The 17,687-nt window shown below is 39.2% G+C and overlaps 1 protein-coding gene across 5 annotated transcripts in view; it reads right to left on the reverse strand.

Annotated features, from left to right (window-relative positions):
• Positions 1-4,350: 4,350 nt before the first annotated feature.
• LOC107562726 (wiskott-Aldrich syndrome protein family member 3-like) overlaps positions 4,351-17,687 on the reverse strand; it is a 39,971-nt gene continuing 26,634 nt past the window's right edge. Inside the window, exons 4-11 of one of the 5 annotated variants that reach the window (XM_016247429.1) lie at positions 17,375-17,528; positions 14,442-14,559; positions 11,699-11,782; positions 10,839-11,017; positions 8,775-9,059; positions 7,258-7,646; positions 6,243-6,438; positions 4,351-5,040 (exon numbers count right to left, since the gene is read on the reverse strand). In XM_016247429.1, the coding sequence (XP_016102915.1) occupies positions 6,281-6,438; positions 7,258-7,646; positions 8,775-9,059; positions 10,839-11,017; positions 11,699-11,782; positions 14,442-14,559; positions 17,375-17,528 (1,367 nt within the window). In that variant the 3' untranslated portion in view covers positions 4,351-5,040; positions 6,243-6,280. Of the gene's footprint in view, positions 6,439-7,257; positions 7,647-8,774; positions 9,060-10,838; positions 11,018-11,698; positions 11,783-12,174; positions 12,293-12,848; positions 13,015-13,948; positions 14,033-14,441; positions 14,560-17,374; positions 17,529-17,687 lie in introns of those variants that run through there. The other 4 variants (XM_016247435.1, XM_016247442.1, XM_016247459.1 and 1 more) reach the window with 4 other exon arrangements.

The raw sequence follows: 17,687 nt of genomic DNA on the forward strand, positions 1-17,687 counted from the left end.
GTTGGAAGCGGACAAAAGTTTATTATATTAAGATATAAAGATTATAATAAAAATAAATGTAACCAGTAAAACAGTGTATATTAATTATAAACAAATACTAGGGCTACTACTAGCAAAGCTGGGTATTACTTACAAATTGTAATCCGTTACTGATTCCAAATTACATGACGAAAATTGTAGTTAGTAACGTACTCCATTACATTACACATTTTAAGTAATATAATCAGACTACTTTTAGATTACTTTTGACCTAACTCATTTATCACATTGATTTAAATAGGATAATCTTGTACCATATTGATAAAAAAGAAAATGTTTTCCATTCATTGTTATTAACAACATGAAGTGCATTAAACATTATATCACATCATGGTTTCCCAAACTGGGTTTGTGAAGGAACTGCAGGGGGTTTATGAGTTATTAAAGTGGTGGTTCACTGGGTTTTTTTTAGGCTTGATTGTGTTTATGGGGTGCAGTCTAACATGTGTTAATGCTTCATTTTTTCAAAAAATGCATTATTTTTCACATAATTTACTTTTATTCCACACCGCTCGGTCCCTTCTCTGAGAAACGGGCTGATCATTTCCTTCTTTTATGACGCCCCTCCCTCAGAAATAGGCGATGGGCTCTGATTGGTTAGCTAGCCCAGTGTGTTGTGATTGGCTAAACCGCCTCTACTGTCTAAACGTCCCTGATTAAAGCTTTAATACAGTACGGCAACTGCATGCGCATCCATGTTTAACGCTTTTCATAGCTATGTGAAAATAAGTGTATAATTGTAACAGTTCATTGTTGGAGCTGAGCTGAATGAGAGAGCGAGAGAGAGAGAGAGAGATAGAAAGAGAGAGAGAGAGAGAGAGACAGATGCAGAGCGTGTGCAGAGCAGGGGGACGCGAGGAACAGGATTAAAAACCGCTGCTTTAGAACGTTGATTTTGAAACTTGTGAATCCATTAGAATCGTTAGAAGACAGAAACGCTATTCATATATGAATAGATTTTTACGTGCACCTCTAGTATTCTCTTCTTCTTCTCTAAAGCAGCGCAGCATGGCCTCGCCCCCTTTGTTGCCTTTTCCCGAGGACGGGGTTTATCTGGGCTTGTGATGTCACGAACCCGGGAAGTAACTTGTTGTAGTCCTTACGAGACGTTTTTGTAGGCATTAAACTGCCAGAATTTTAAAAGACGATATCTCCGTTTGCATTGAACTTTCAGCTTTGTAAGTCTGCAGATATTGTTCATGCTCAAACAGCAACATTAGACACTAACTAACATTAAAAAAAGTGAAATCGCAATCAACCACCCCTTTAATGAAAAGATAATATTATATGTATACAGTATTATATAATACATATATAATTTGTTTATCTGCATGTCATGTGGTCGTAACCAGCGTCAGACAACCATGAACATGCAAATGTAATATTTAATTAAAATATTTATTGTAATTTATTTTTAAATATTATTAATAATTAAAAGATGATTTTGTCAAAAATGCATCAGAGTGTGATTGACTTGGCAGTATCAAATAATAATTTATTGCGAACTGAGTGGCACTAAACGACAAAAACTGTTAAAAAGCACAAAAGAAAAATGATGTCCATTGAGAGTTAAAGGGTTAAACATGATAAGACACTAAACAAACCCGTCCTGAGGTAAAAACTCGATACTTCCCTCAGCAACAATGTTAACGCTTGCCAATGTTGTCTCAAACAGATACACACACACACACACAAGGGAGAGAAATAAAAGCTTGGTGGACAGTGGTTAATTGAGTTCACCTGGTATATAGACAGAAGGAAAACACTGAAATTGATGTCCAGAAAAGAATGAACTCACCCACTCTTCAACGGTAGACTAATAAGTGAGAAATTGCGCATCCTGCTGGTAATTTGGATGAATCACAACGAATGAATGCGCGTAGAGGCAGGACAGTAAGGTTTACCCACATAACCTGCCTACTCATTCACTCATTCATCACGAACACGCACACGGTGAAAAGCAGGGATGACTCACCGGGCGCACGCGCCCACGCATGCGGACAGAAAGTGAGAAGTGCCAGTATCACCGCCTCAACAGCACTGAGTCACACTACAGCACTACTGAGACAGCCACCACCAGAACAGCTCCAGGACACAAACATATAGACCGCATAACACAACATAACCTCTTCTTATACATTGCTATTATTACACTTTCAAAGAACTGTAACGAAGACAATAAAGACAGCAAGACTTTAACGAGCCACCAAACAAAACAGATTATCACTCTTGACTGTGAGGTAGAGCATCTGGTTCATGACTACATCTTACTGTTTTGCCCCGTAATCTTCCCTGAATCATAGTGAGTCTCCCTTCGCTCCTTCTAAATGGCCTCCTTCTCCATTAGACAAGAACACAAACAAACTTAAACAGGAAAGAAGACCTACTAAACCATTTTCTGAGAACTCACTAGTAACCATTCCCTGCATCCCTGTGGAGATTTAAAACATTTTCCAGGCTCACTTTAAAAACCCAATTTGGCAGCTCTACAAAAAGCTGAAGGAGACAATGAGGGCAGTGAAACAGGAGGGAGATGCGTCACAGATTCACACAGCCGATCATTCCTGCTGTAAGTCACGACTGTGACTGAGGCACGTCTGACCTTCCTCAAAGTTAAGATCAGGTGAACAAGACCCCGGTCACCCTCAGATCTCTGCCAATTTAGGAGGGATGAGAAAGCTTAATAGTAAAAACCTGAAATGAGGGAAAGTGAGGGAGAAGGCAAAGTAAATGCTGAGGATCATGTAGCAACAAAGAAGGCTTCTCAAGCACTGCCTGCCTCTGAAGTAATGTGATCTATAGCATGTGTAAAATTATAGGGCTAAACTGAAGGATACAATCCATAATTCAATAGAAACAAAGTTTAAGGAAGGGATGGACAGGCAGTGAGATTAAAGTGAAGGTAATGGTTATGCAATACAAGAAAAGGTACATGATGCTTGCAGTATTAAAATATGTTTCCCACAAACCTTAGCCAATGAATTTCCACGACTTTGCTAGTCGATTGTGGTTCCCTCAAGATGTGGTTACATCATGATTTTCATTTAAATTGCAAAGACATTGCTGGAGTAGATTTCTATTTCAGTATAGGCACCAATCCATGAATAAATAGTTGTAAATTATTCTTATAATTGCAGCGATGTAAATAAGAAATAAATGAAGTTAATACCCTGCGATTTGAATGCGATGTATGGTGGAAACAGATAGCATATTTTAGATCAGCGCATAACTAGAAAAATAGTCACACTATTAGAAATCAGAAATTTGTTTTAAATTAATTTCTGGTAACTGCAGTTTAAAGGGGTCATATGATGCGATTTAAATTTTTCCTTTCTTTTTGGAGTGTTACAAGCTCTTGGTGCATAAAGAAGATCTGTAAAGTTGAAAAGACTAAAGTCTCAAATCCAAAGAGATATTCTTTATAAAAGTTCGGAGTCAGTCACACCTACCTAAAACGGCTCGTTCTAACACACCCCCACATATCTACCTCACTATGTGGGAAGATTTGCATAACGCCGCCCAAATGTTCACGCACAGAAAGAAGGCGTAACTTTTATTCTCGCTGTAGTATTGTTGCCGCTTTCCACCATGTCCTGAAGACGCTGTGTGTTTCGTTGTGAAAGCAAAACTACTTTGTTTGGTCTTCCAAAAGAGGACGATATCCGCTTCGTTATGCCTAGAGCTGATCCGTGCTGGTCGCTGAGGGACTACATCAACTTAGTGCTGTGGATCGCCGGATCGGCTTTCACCGTGTGGATGAAGCCCGGGGTCGTCACATGTGCTTGCCGCTCCTTCGTCGGATCCGCCGGCTGCGCCGTTCTCAACCCCGCCACCTCTGCTCACTCTAGCCTGGCCTCGGCTCACGCTAAGCCGGGGCTTCCGCTAGGCCGCTGTGTTTTTCGTTGTGAAAGCGAAACTACTTTGTTTGGTCTTCCAAAAGAGGACATGACTACAAATCAGTGGTTAAGTTGTATTTACAACACTGTTCCAGAACAGTTTAACCCAAATATCCAGATGTGTGCAGCACATTTTATGGGACTGCAACTCTGGTAACGCTGCCCTCTCATTCATTAATCTGCTAACCGTTATGTTATGCTCACGTCTAGGCTTCCCATGATTACAAGAGGGTTCCTTTGATCATAGAAAGACTGAAAATGTTTTAATTAGGTAAACAAAGCAACAAATCATTAAATCGCAAAAATCCAAGGTACCTTTAGACATTACTGATTCGACTTTAGTACATGCTATTAAATCATTTAAAAATAAATTGAAATATAAATACCAAATGTTGCCACAAACCACACCGAGGAATGTTTTAAGAAGCACTTTAATGGCAGTCCAAACATGCATGCAGCACTTGCCGACATTATATTGTTTTATTTTTTTTTGATACATTAATTTTCATACTGTTTCTTAGCTATATAAATCAAAGTTCTGCCATTTTAACAAAGTTCTATACATCACATTGTTTAAAACACAAAGGACTTCATTCTTTACAAACAAAACACAGGCTAAGCACACAGCTCATGATAGCTGTTAAGTTGGGAGAGGTTAACTCAAAGCCTCCCTATTTGTGCAGTGAGAGACACATTTAAGCAAATAAATAGAAAATAAAAGCTGAAATACTGAAGTGCTCTTATTCTTTACAAATTAGCATATATAGCATATCAAATGCCTCAGAGGGCAAGATGATTCCAAATTAAAACACTGGCAAACAAAACTAAAAACCAAAAATGCAAACCAACTGTTCTTACAGAGCACATTGTTAATTTATATGTATGTTTATGGGTACACATTACCAGGTCAAACAGGTAAGAGCACAGCTATTTTCATTGTTGCCTGCTTAATTATGCTGTTTGTTGCCTTGGTAACCATGCAGTGACATCTACTGTGGTTATAGTGAGATGACTGACAAGTGAACAGTTTGATCCTTTAGGGGACCGATGGCCACGCATTGTATCCATTTGAAAAGACACAGAAAACTAGGATTTTTTTCCATCCCTGAAGAGACCAGGAGGAAGAAAAACAACAACAAAGAAATGGATTCTGACACAATTAAAAATACAATCTATAATTACCACCACAGCACCACTTGTACCTCAAAACATTAAAGTATTGTGTTTAATGAGGCTATAGATGAATGTCTTTTGTAGTTGCACTACAAGTAATTGTCTACAAGTAGCAGCAATCACAATTTGTGATTATGTATTGGTGGATTCAGAATGCACCAGTATAGTAACAAATCTTTTTACTTGAAGCCAAGAAAGCAAATCAAAAATCATTCCAATCCATTAAAATGGGTTAAATTATTTAAATCTGGGGAAATAGCATCACCAATAACGAACGTAAAGCATCACCACCAAGCGCCTCTCTGCATTTTTTAAGATACAGAAAATGTTATATTCCCAACAGAATTTCACTGATTCAGATTGTCTATCCATGCTTTTCAATTAGTTGGGATATTTGGAATGCAAACATGAATAACTTTTATAAATTTTAATCAACAAATGAAAATCTAACTAAACATCTACTGTGTGTGTTTGTGCTCTATCGGAGCAAACCGCTCAAGAATATTGCTTTTTAGACTTGCAATGTTAATTTCAACTGGTTTGCTATCTGCTTGATACTTGGTCAACATGCATTCAAGAGGATAAAATGCAGCCATTTCTTTGGGCTTGAATATAATTTTTTTTAACGTAAATGCTTAGTATATTAGCCTTAAATACATTTACGTCTATATTCTCTGTCCTTCAAGTTGTAGTCCTGAGCGAGTAGGACTAAAATTAACATTGCATGATCATCCAGCTGGCTGTTCTAATAATTATGAGGTCATATTCTAAGGTTAGTGAGAGAGAGAAAGAGTGCAGGAGAGAGGACAGATGGTAGGACCACCACATTCAGAGTATGTGATGAATAGTGTCAGGCAGTGGACTCAAGCCCGCTGCGTAGAGGAGCCGATCTCTAACGGACATTGTTCTATGGGGTCAAAACTCTCATTAAACTTCACTGTCAAGGCTTCAATTTAAGATGTACAATCTAAAATGTAAAAGTTTCTGGTTCTGTCTCTTTGAGACTTTGTAGTTACGCAGCCCCTTTTAAAAAAAAAAAAAACAGGAGCCGTGTTAGATTACTGCAGATAGACATCGGCATGCTACATTAGTTGTGATAATTCTGTTCTCTGAAACCTACGCCCTAACGCTCACTTCATGTTTTTTTATTCTTCTATTGTTGTTTTCCTGTCTCAGTCAGACCACTCATTTTCGTCCAGCTCAGAGTCTTCGTCAGATTCGCTGTACTCCACGGCGATGCGACGGGACAATATAGTGGCCACGTCATTTCCAACCGGCTCCTTCTTTGCTTCCTGCTCCCGCTGTTCTTGCACCTTACGCAGCTGGATCCCTATGACCAAAAAAAACAAAAAAAACTGAAAAGTGAGAAGTAGAACCAGAGATAAGTTGCATGAACATTAATTTGTTTATTATTAAAAGTTTGAATCTCACAAAACCTCTCAAGAACTGATAAGAAATATGGGTCAGGCCATATTTCACACCATAATAATAATAATAATAATAAATGATTGTTCGAAAGTCTGTTTTTTTTTTTTTTTTTTTTTAGATTTTTAAAACGTTTTTTAAAGAAATCTTACATTCACCAACGCTGCATTTATTTGATCAAAATAGTAATATTATGGAATATTATTGCAATTTAAAATAACTGTCTTCTATTTTAATACATTTTAAAATGTAATTTATTCCAGTCAGAAAACCCTGAATTTTCAGCAGCCATTATTTCAGTTTTCAGTCTCACATGATCTTTCAGAAATCAGTCTCATATGCTCAAGAAGCATTTGTTTTGAATGCTGAAAACAGTTGTGCTGTTTAATATTTTTGTGGATTTTTTTCCAACATTCTTTGATAAAACAGAAAGAACAGCCTTTATTTGAACTAGAAATCTTTTGTAACATTATAAATGTCTTACTGTCACTTTTTATCAATTTAATGCATCCTTGCTGAACAAAAGTTTATATTTTCTTAAAGAAACAAACAAAACAAATGGACCCCAAACTTTTGATTGGTATATTATATTATAGAATATAAACGTTTTTAAACTGTGACATTTTAGAATGCTGCCAATTCTCATTATCATGAGGCAAAAAACAAACAAAAAAAACACACCATTTGACACCATAACACTCAAACTTTATGTGTGACCTCTGACCTCGTCTAATGGCCGCCAGCAGGTCGCTGCGTGCATCGCTCATTGGGATGAGAGGTACCTGGCCCTTCCTGGGGATAACCGGTGCTTCCGCAGGGGCAGCGGGCATGGTGTGTGAGTGAGGGTGTGGGTGGGGGTGTGTGGGCGGCCCAGGTGGAGGTGGAGGGGGGGCTGCGGGAGGAGGATGGGTTGGGGAAGGGGTGTAGGAAGCAGGGAGGGCAGGGGTCGGAGGAGAAGGGTTGTAAGTCTGGGAAAGAGATGGCATGGCGCTGGCTGGGGCAGAGGAGGGGCCAGTGGGACTGTCAAAGGCAGTCTGGGCAGAGGGAATGAGAGGAGGAGGTGGAGGAGGAGCAGGAGGTACGAAATACTCTCGATGCTGAGACTGCTGACCACTGAGATGAGAAAAGAAATTAATCAAACCAAACACATTAACTGCAGTCAGGAGATGAGCTATAAGCCTAGAGCTCACTGCAAGATGCAAATTCATTGGCCTTTTATGTTTTAAATTTGAGGATGTGTCATGCCAAACAACGAACAAACTAAATTTTGTTTTGATGTAAAAAATCTACTCTCAAATACTTAGTTATTGTAAACTAAAACAAACAAAATTAAAAACTGTTATTGTTAATTGAAATAAAGATGAATTAATAAGATACATTTGATCAAAAAAAGTGAAAATTGGAAAACAAAACCTGAAGTCAAACTAATTTAAGTACTACAATAGCTCAAACAAATCAATATAAATTATAGATAAAAATGACAAAAGCTTTAACAAAATTACTCAAATTTAAACCAAAATTAAAATGAAGAAAAATCTAGAAAGACAATTCAAAATATTAATAGATACTATAATAGTATATAAATAATACTAAAATGATGCGTTTGTGTGTTAACAGATAGCTAGTGGTATAAAACGTGATAGCTACAGACTGATAAAAATGATTTTTTTTAGTTGACACAACTAGTCTGTGATTTGTTGTGCAAAATCTCATAACTTTACCAAAACTAGAAACTGTGAGTCTGTGAGACCGTTGTCTTGTTGTGAGTGTTTGGCCATAGAAATGATGCTACCTAAATTTTACACATGATCATATATGTTTTCTAGGCTATTTAGACTCTGAAGAAATACATAAATGATAAACAGAGCAATTCCAAGAAGGTCCTCACACCACTGGTGCTCAAGGCCCTAAAAATGGAGTATTTAGACTAGGGTTTTGCAACCCCTAGGGGTTCATGGTGGAACTGCAGGAAGTTCATGGGACAGAGTAAATGATATGCAAACGCAAACTGAATACAATATGAAGTAAAATCAAGTAAAAAAAAATTATAACATTATACTCTTACATACAAAATCATTCAGTAATTCAACATATTACTCATATTTACTGAATGGTTAGAATGTTTATCTGAATTTTTTGTGGGTATTTCATTTAAATAATTTAGATGATTAGAAAACTCTGCTTTACACCCTTTATATTACAGAGAGTTACTGAATTAAGAGAAGCCGAAGAATCACAGACCTGTAGTCTTTAGCCTGCAGGGGACGTGGCCCGTTGAGAGCGGGGTCTGTGACTGCTTGTCCATGGGAGGTCTGAACCCTGCCAATGGTCTGTCTCCCAGGTGGAGCGGAGGAGGAAGCGGGCGGCCGATACCCACGGTCCAGGGACTGGGTCTGGACATGAGAGGGGGCCATGAGGTGCTCTTTGCCATCGGCAGCAGAGTAAGCGCTGGTCACGGCCATCTGCTGAGCCGGGTGACTGGGGCTGCCTGGGTAAGAGTGCTCACCCATGTCTGAGGCAACCGACCTGATGATGGAAAAGACACAGAGAAAGATAGACAGTTGTGAGAGAGGGAAAAAAGGAAAAGAGAGAAATATTAAATGCAAATATCTTTAAGCAATCTTGAGCTTTAAAAAGAATATTATGGATTCCAAAGTTCAGCTTTATTGAAAGCACCTGTGTGGCATACTGTTTATTACAACAGATAATAATTTTCACTGTTGATTGTCAAAATTAGCCCCACAGTGGACTTCCAAAGTCTTCAGGGCAAGCCACTACAGCAGAATAAATGTTAAAAGACAGTATTTTAAAAAGCGATAACAAAAGTCTGTAAGACTGTTTTTGTTTTGTGGTGAAAATCCATTCAGCTCCAAGACTGTATTTATTTGATCAAATATATAGTAAAAAAGCAGTATTGGGAAATATAAATACAATTTAAATGTTCAGCAGCCATTACCCCAGCCTTCAATGTGACGTGATCCTTCAGAAATTATTCTAATAAGTAAACATTATACGTTCATTCTAATATGTAAACAATGTGAAAATTTTTCCTTTCATTTCTACACACCAAAAAAACCCAAACAAACAAAAAAACTAAAACAATGAACAGCACCATTCAACTACAGTACATATTTTCAACATATATCTAAAACATTTTAATATACAGTATGAACCATGTTCACGCAGGGATGAAATTATAATTTATTAAAAAAGACAGTTTAAACTGATTCACTGAACGAATCAAACTTACTAACCAATTTTTAAACTTACATGTTTAAATGTAACTTTTTTACATGACTCTGATATGAACTGCTGCTTTATTTGCTTAAATGTGCAACAAAGAACGACCGTCTTTTCCATTTGGAAAATTATTAACCAAATAAAAAGCACATTAAAGCCATTACAATATGCACAATGTAAAATAATTAGTCAATATATCACCTACCTCAATCATTTAATTGTTTAACCTAATAAAAATTATTATAAAAACTAACAAATAAATAAATAGAACGGTATAATAATGTGAAGCTTTATGCCTCGTTCAAGGGACGATTATCGCGCGCGCTTATTGCCGAAGTTTTTCGACGCGTCTTTTGTGTTCATACCCAAGCGATTTTCGCTGGCAATGAGCCGAGTGAACGAGCAAATTCCCTCCCTGACATTAGATGGTGCTTGATGAAAAACAGAAAAACCCCGGTACACATAGAATCCTATTTGATCTGCAATTCCTCTCCATAACAACTCCCTCCTATCGAGATTTTTGTAGTCGCTGTCGTGTTTGTCATAAAGCCCTTTGTGTTCAGACATCAATAAGACGAGCAGCTCTACATTCATCTTGCCTAGATGCATCTTCTTGGTTTACTTACTTCCTCTTCGTTGTTCGGTATCAATGTGTGCTCGGCAAGACCGTTTTGTGCTTGAGCACCACCAAGTCGTGTTTTACTGTAACTTCAGCAGCACCAGGCACGTGAACAAAAGCGCCAATCTCATTGGTCGGACAGTTTTTAACGCGGCGCGTCAAACCAAAAGAAACGAACCCGAGGCGTTTTTAAAAAATGCCCCTTTTACACTTTGCGTTTTGCACACTCACATTGGCGCCCTTTGTTTAGTCACGAGGCGTTTAAACATTGGCGATAATCGCACGCGATATTCGTCCCGGTGTGAACAAGCCTGTAGATTGCTCTGGTATGACTCTCCAAGTTTTGGCAGCTCAAAGTGTCAACAGATGGCAGTAGTGAGCTATGCTAAACTGCAGCCCACTTGTATAGCCACTGAAAAAAAGTAAAAGCAAAAAAGACCACCAACCTGTTGTCTGGGGAAAGTGAGCCCTCAGAGGACATGCCGTGGTACGGAGAAGGCGTGAAACGGGCATCTGGGCGGAACTCCTTATCATACGCCATTACGTTCCACTCCTGCCTACGATTCCGAGCCTTACGAACCTTTTTCACCTCCCGACTGGGGTCCTCCACCTGCTTCTGCTGCTCCTGAGTGAGAGAGAGAGAGAGAGAATGAGAGAGGGAGAAAGAAAGGCTAGTGTTGCAAAAATCCAAGGGTTTCATCACAAATCACATTTGGTGAAAGAGGTTTAAACTGTCAAGCTAAAAGAGCAAAGTCACACACACAGACAGTAGTGTCCACATCTTTCACTGAAAAGTGCTGTAAAGAAAGTTTTCTACATAATACAGGGAATGCATTAAACACACACACACGCACGCACGCACGCACGCACGCACGCACGCACGCACGCACGCACGCACGCACGCACGCACGCACGCACGCACGCACGCACGCACGCACGCACGCACGCACGCACGCACGCACGCACGCACGCACGCACGCACGCACGCACGCACGCACGCACGCACGCACGCACGCACGCACGCACGCACGCACGCACGCACGCACGCACGCACGCACGCACGCACGCACGCACGCACGCACGCACGCACGCACGCACGCACGCACGCACGCACGCACGCACGCACGCACGCACGCACGCACGCACGCACGCACGCACGCACGCACGCACGCACGCACACACACACACACAGTAGAAAAGCTAGTGAAGAGACTGTAGGGAAAGAAAGTGAATGCACAAACTGGAGTCAGCAAAGTGAGGGGCTGACAGATGAATAGAAGGACTGACAGAAATGCAGGTCTCTTACGGAGGATAGGAGGGGGCTTCTGAGAAGGGCCTGCCTGGAGTGGGACTTAGTCTGGTCAGAGTGAGTCTGGCCTGAGCCGCTGGTCTAGAGAGAAGGGGCAAAGTCTGGATGAGTTAGAGCTCTCATTCATGCACACACAAAGACACTTCGACTGATGTGTTTCCTTCTGCTTTCTTCTTTGCATATAAAAACATAAGCTTCTGGTTTGTCAAAAGGAAATTAATCTGAGAAATAGTTTTTACAGGCGGCCCAAATGTGCTAAGCATTTTTCCAGCACTTGTTAAAGTTTAAAGTGAAAGTCAATCTTAACCATGTACTGTACCACATACAACAACACTTATTTTGGTATCAATTTGGTACCGACGTTCCAGCGTTTTTGACATCCTTAAAGCAGTATGGGATTGTAGAAAGAACAGACAGTGTGAAACAGGACCATAAAGTGCACACAAAAACCTATTTATGCAGTAGACACACACCTTCTGTCTCCTCTTTTCTTTTCTCTTGTCCTCTGTGGCTTGCAGCATTTTCTCCCTCCAGAGGTTAAAGAAGTAGGAGGGGTCTGTGTAGAACTTCAGTGCATCCTTCTTATCATCTCTATAGAAAGAAAGAAAAAGAAAGAGACATATGATGGTTGCTACAATAGCATTTGCTCAGTGTAGAGCTGTAACTCTCCAAACAAACAAAACAACTTGCTAAAATGAATAGGGCTTTCAGGCATATTTGAGAGTGAGAATATTCTAGGAGAGTGCACTTGATATGCAGCAAGTGATTTATCATTTTGTCACACTACACCAGAGATGCACAAACCAGGGAACGTGGAAACAGGAAATAAAACATGCAATTGCAGCATTTTTTCTTTCTTTTTTTTTTTTAAATTGAACATTTTAATATAATATAGTTTAGCAACATTTACTTCCAGTCCACAGCCAAGTTTGATTTTTGGCCCTTCATAGTAAAAAGTTTGGGAACCTCTGCACTACATCATTATTTGCCTTAAAATTGGTTTGTTGCTGGAAAAGTTACACTATTTTAAAACCTGCTGAGCTGAAATTATGCTACAGAAGAAAAGTAAAAAAAATGCAATGTTGCTAATGTTATTTGACATGAGTTAATAATGCACAGATGGGAGTGCGGATAATGATGATCTCACCTGTAAGGGCTGAGAATATTGAGAGGGGGAGGTTTGTCTCCACGGTGGTAGAGCTCCAGGACAGGATTTGGGATTGAGTTTCTGGAAACCACCTGTTGGTCCTGAATGGTGGAGCTCTTGAAGGCCTTCCTCATGTTGATATCTTGCAGAGAGACTGAAGATGGGGGATAGAGGAAGAGTTCAGATTTATGCTTTAATTTCATTAAAAATTGCAAATTGCAGATTGCAAAAATACCATTCTTAATTTGTATATTTGTCATTTTTTAGTTCAAAGATCTAAACATTCGTAGTACAAGATATTTAGCAGAGAAGAAAAAGGGCATAGGATATTAAAACTTTAGAGAATGGAGGATCAATGAAACGAGATGAAATAGACTTATATGAAGGTAACGGCCATTACCCAATAATACCCTGATAAATAAATCTGAGATCAGTTTAATATTTACTATATGGTGATTAAAGGTCTGCTTTGACTAAGACACACTGTCAACTGATTAGCATAAAGTGTAAAGGGCCTTAAAGTAAAGCTGTGTGAAATCCCTGCTTAAGTCTCTTATGTGTTTGCTGAAAGAAAGGATGAAGCTGTCCAGGAGACAGCAGATGGTCATTCTCTTATTCACACACTCTGCTTCTCACCCTGGACAATCAGGAATAGCACAGACATATGATAGATTAGCTGCGCATTTACAGTAAGAGCAACATCATTGCTTTGCCTGCCCTAGAGCATGTGGAGCTCCAGCCTCACAATTCCATGTTTGTTTTTTTTCCCAGTAGACTGAGCTGTTCGGCAGTGAATTGAGATGTTGTGAATATTGCCTGCACAAATCAAAACCAAGGCAAGGATCTATACACAGAGTATGAGATGCTGAAAAAGCAATTAATCTCAACCCCTTATTAACACACAATTTAAAACTTGGGACATCATGGTCAGTCAAACGTTATGTGATAACCAATGACAACTGTTTAAAATGGGCATCCCACAATTGTAGAAAAGCTAGTGAAGAGACTGTAGGGAAAGAAAGTGAATGCACAAACTGGAGTCAGCAAAGTGAGGGACTGACGGATGAATAGAAGGACTGACAGTAATGCAGGTCTCTTACAGAGGATAGGAGGGGGCTTCTGAGATGGGCCTGCCTGGAGTGGGACTTAGTCTGGTCTGATTGAGTCTGGCCTGAGCTGCTGGTCTGGAGAGAAGGGGCAAAGTCTGGGGGAGTTAGAGCTCTCATTCATGCACACATAAAGATACATCCACTGATGGGTTTCCTTCTGCTCTCTCCTTTGCATATAAACACATAAGCTTCTGGTTTGAAGAGAGGAAATCAATCTGAGAAACAGTTTTTACAGGGGGCCCAGTAGTGCTATGGAAGCAAAGGGAGTTTGTCTGATGTCCTTAGTATAAGTTGATAAGTTAAAGTCAATCTTAACCATGTACTGCACCATGTACAACAACACTTATTTTGGTATCAACTTGGTACCGAAGTTCCAGCATTTTTGACATCCTTAAACCAGTATGTGATTGTGGAAAGAACAGACAGCGTGAAACAGGACCATAAAGTGCACACAAAAACATATTTATGCAGTAGACACACACACCTTCTGTCTCCTCTTTTCTTTTCTCTTGTCCTCTGTGGCTTGCAGCATTTTCTCCCTCCAGAGGATAAAGAAGTAGGAGGGGTCTGTGTAGAACTTCAGTGCATCCTTCTTATCATCTCTATAGAAAGAAAGAAAAAGAAAGAGACATATGATGGTTGCTACAATAGCATTTGCTCAGTGTAGAGCTGTAACTCTCCAAACAAACAAAACAACTTGCTAAAATGAATAGGGCTTTCAGGCATATTTGAGAGTGAGAATATTCTAGGAGAGTGCACTTGATATGCAGCAAGTGATTTATCATTTTGTCACACTACACCCGATGTGCACAAACCGGAGAAGGGGGAAATAGGAAATAAAACATGCAATTGAAACACATCTTCATTTTTATTAATTGAACATTTTAATATAATAAAGTTTTATATAATGCAACATTTACTTTCAGTCCACAGCGTTCAGTGAAGTTTGATTTTTGGCCCTTCATAGTAAAAGTTTGGGAACCTCTGTACTACATCATTGCTTGTCTTAAAATGAGTTTGTTGCTGGAAAAGTTAAACTATTTTGAAACCTGCTGAGCTGATGTTATGTTACAGAAGAAAAATATTTATTTATTTAGTCATTTAGCAGACGCTTTTATCCAAAGTGACTTACAAATGAGGACAATAAAAGCAGTCAAAACTAACAAAAGAGCAACAATATATAAGTGCAAATGACAAGTCTCGGTTAGCCTAACCCAGTACACGTAGCAAGGTGTATATATATATATATCTACAGTGGTGTGAAAAAGTGTTGGCCCCCTTCCCGATTTCTTATTTTTTTTGCATGTTTGTCACACTTTAATGTTTCAGATCATCAAACAAATTTAAATATTAGTCAAAGATAACACAAGTAAACACAACATGCAGTTTTTAAATGAAGGTTTTTATTATTAAGGGAAAACAAAATCCAAAACTACATGGCCCTGTGTGAAGAAGTGTTTGCCCCCCTGTTAAAACTGTGGTTTATCACACCTGAGTTCAATTTCTCTAGCCACACCCAGGCCTGATTACTGCCACACCTGTTCGCAATCAAGAAATCTCTTAAATAGGACCTGCCTGACAAAGTGAAGTAGACCAAAAGATCCTCAAAAGCTAGACATCATGCCGAGATCCAAAGAAATTCAGAAACAAATGAGAAAAAGTAATTGAGATCTATCAGTCTGGAAAAGGTTATAAAGCCATTTCTAAAGCTTTGGGACTCTAGTGAACCACAGTGAGAGCCATTATTCACAAATGGCAAAAACATGGAACAGTGGAGAACCTTCCCAGGAGTGGCCGGCCGACCAAACTTATCGTTTACTAATATTTAAATTTGTTTGATGATCTGAAACATTAAAGTGTGACAAACATGCAAAAAATAAGAAATCAAGAAATCAGCCAACACTTTTTCACACCACTGTATATATATATATACACACATACATACACACACACACACATACATATATACATATACAAATATATATATATTCTACACACACATATATACACACACACAAAAGAAAAACAAGTAGACAGAATAGAAAAAATAGAAAGCTAGTGTTTGTTTGTTTGTTTTGTTTTGTTTTTTTAAATAAACAAAAATAAAAAAAAGAAGATAAATATAGATAAAGTAGAATTAAAATAGAATAGAAAGTGCTAGAGTTAGAGGGTGAAATAAAGGTGGATCAGATGTGTTTTTAGTCGTTTCTTGAAGATGGTTAAGGACTCAGCTGCTCGGATTGATTTGAGCAGGTCATTCCACCAGGAGGGAACAGTTAATGAAAAAGTCTCTTTGAGATGGCACAATAATACGCCGTTCACTTGCAGAACGCAAGCTTCTAGAGGGCACATAACTCTGAAGTAATGAATTTAGGTAAATGGGTGCAGCGCCAGTGGTGGTTTTGTAGGCAAACATTAATGCCTTGAATTTAATGCGAGCAGCTACTGGTAGCCAGTGCAAATTGATGAACAGAGGTGTGACATGCGTTCTTTTCGGCTCATTAAAGATTAATCTTGCAGCGGCATTTTGGATTAATTGTAGAGGTTTGATAGAAGTGGCTGGAAGACCTGCCAAGAGAGCATTGCAATAGTCCAGCCTGGATAGAACAAGAGCTTGAACAAGGAGTTGTGTTGCATGTTCTGAAAGAAAGGGCCTGATCATCCTAATGTTGTATAAAGCAAATCTGCAGGACCGGGCAGTTTTAGCAATGTGGTCTGAGAAATTCAGCTTATCATCAATCACAACTCCAAGGTTTCTAGCTGTTTTTGAAGGAGTTATGATTGATAAGCCTAACTGGATGGTGAAATTTTTGTGAAAGTGATGGGTTTGTTGAAACCACAAGCAGTTCTGTCTTAGCCAGGTTGAGTTGAAGGTGATGGTCCGTCATCCAACAAGAAATGTCTGTTAGACATGCTGAGATGCGAGCAGCTATCGTCGGATCATCAGGATGGAATGAGAGGTAGAGTTGAGTGTCATCAGCATAGCAGTGAAATGAAAAGCCATGTTTCTGAATGACAGAACCTAGTGATGCCATGTAGACAGAGAAGAGAAGTGGTCCAAGTACTGAGCCCTGAGGCACCCCAGTAGCAAGATGTTGCGACTTGGACACCTCACCTCTCCAAGATACCTTGAAGGACCTATCTGAGAGGTAAGACTCAAACCACTGGTGTGCGGTTCCTGAGATGCCATTTTCCAATAGGGTTGACAGGAGAATCTGGTGGTTCACCGTATCAAAAGCAGCAGACAGATCCAGAAAAATAAGTATAGAAGATTTCGAAGCCGCTCTTGCCAGTCTTAGGGTTTCAACAAATATAAGACGCAATGTTGCTACTGTTGCTATTACACAATAAGAAATGGTAGAATGTTATTTGACATGAGTTAATAATGCACAGAGAGTGAAGTGATGATCATCTCACCTGTAAGGGCTGAGAATATTGAGAGGGGGAGGTTTGTCTCCACGGTGGTAGAGCTCCAGCACAGGATTAGGGATGGAGTTTCTGGAAACCACCTGTTGGTCCTGAATGGTGGAGCTCTTGAAGGCCTTCCTCATGTTGATATCTTGCAGAGAGACTGAAGATGGGGGAGAGAGGAAGATTTCAGATTTATGCATTCATTTCATTATTGAGATTGCAAAAATGTGTAAATTTGATGTTTTTTAGTACACAGATCTAAACAGACTTAGTACATCATATTGAGCAAAGAAGAAAAAGGGCATAGGATATTAAAATT

Source organism: Sinocyclocheilus grahami, unplaced genomic scaffold, assembly GCF_001515645.1.
Source record: "Sinocyclocheilus grahami isolate Dianchi unplaced genomic scaffold, SAMN03320097.WGS_v1.1 scaffold24.1, whole genome shotgun sequence".
Lineage (NCBI taxonomy): Eukaryota > Metazoa > Chordata > Actinopteri > Cypriniformes > Cyprinidae > Sinocyclocheilus > Sinocyclocheilus grahami.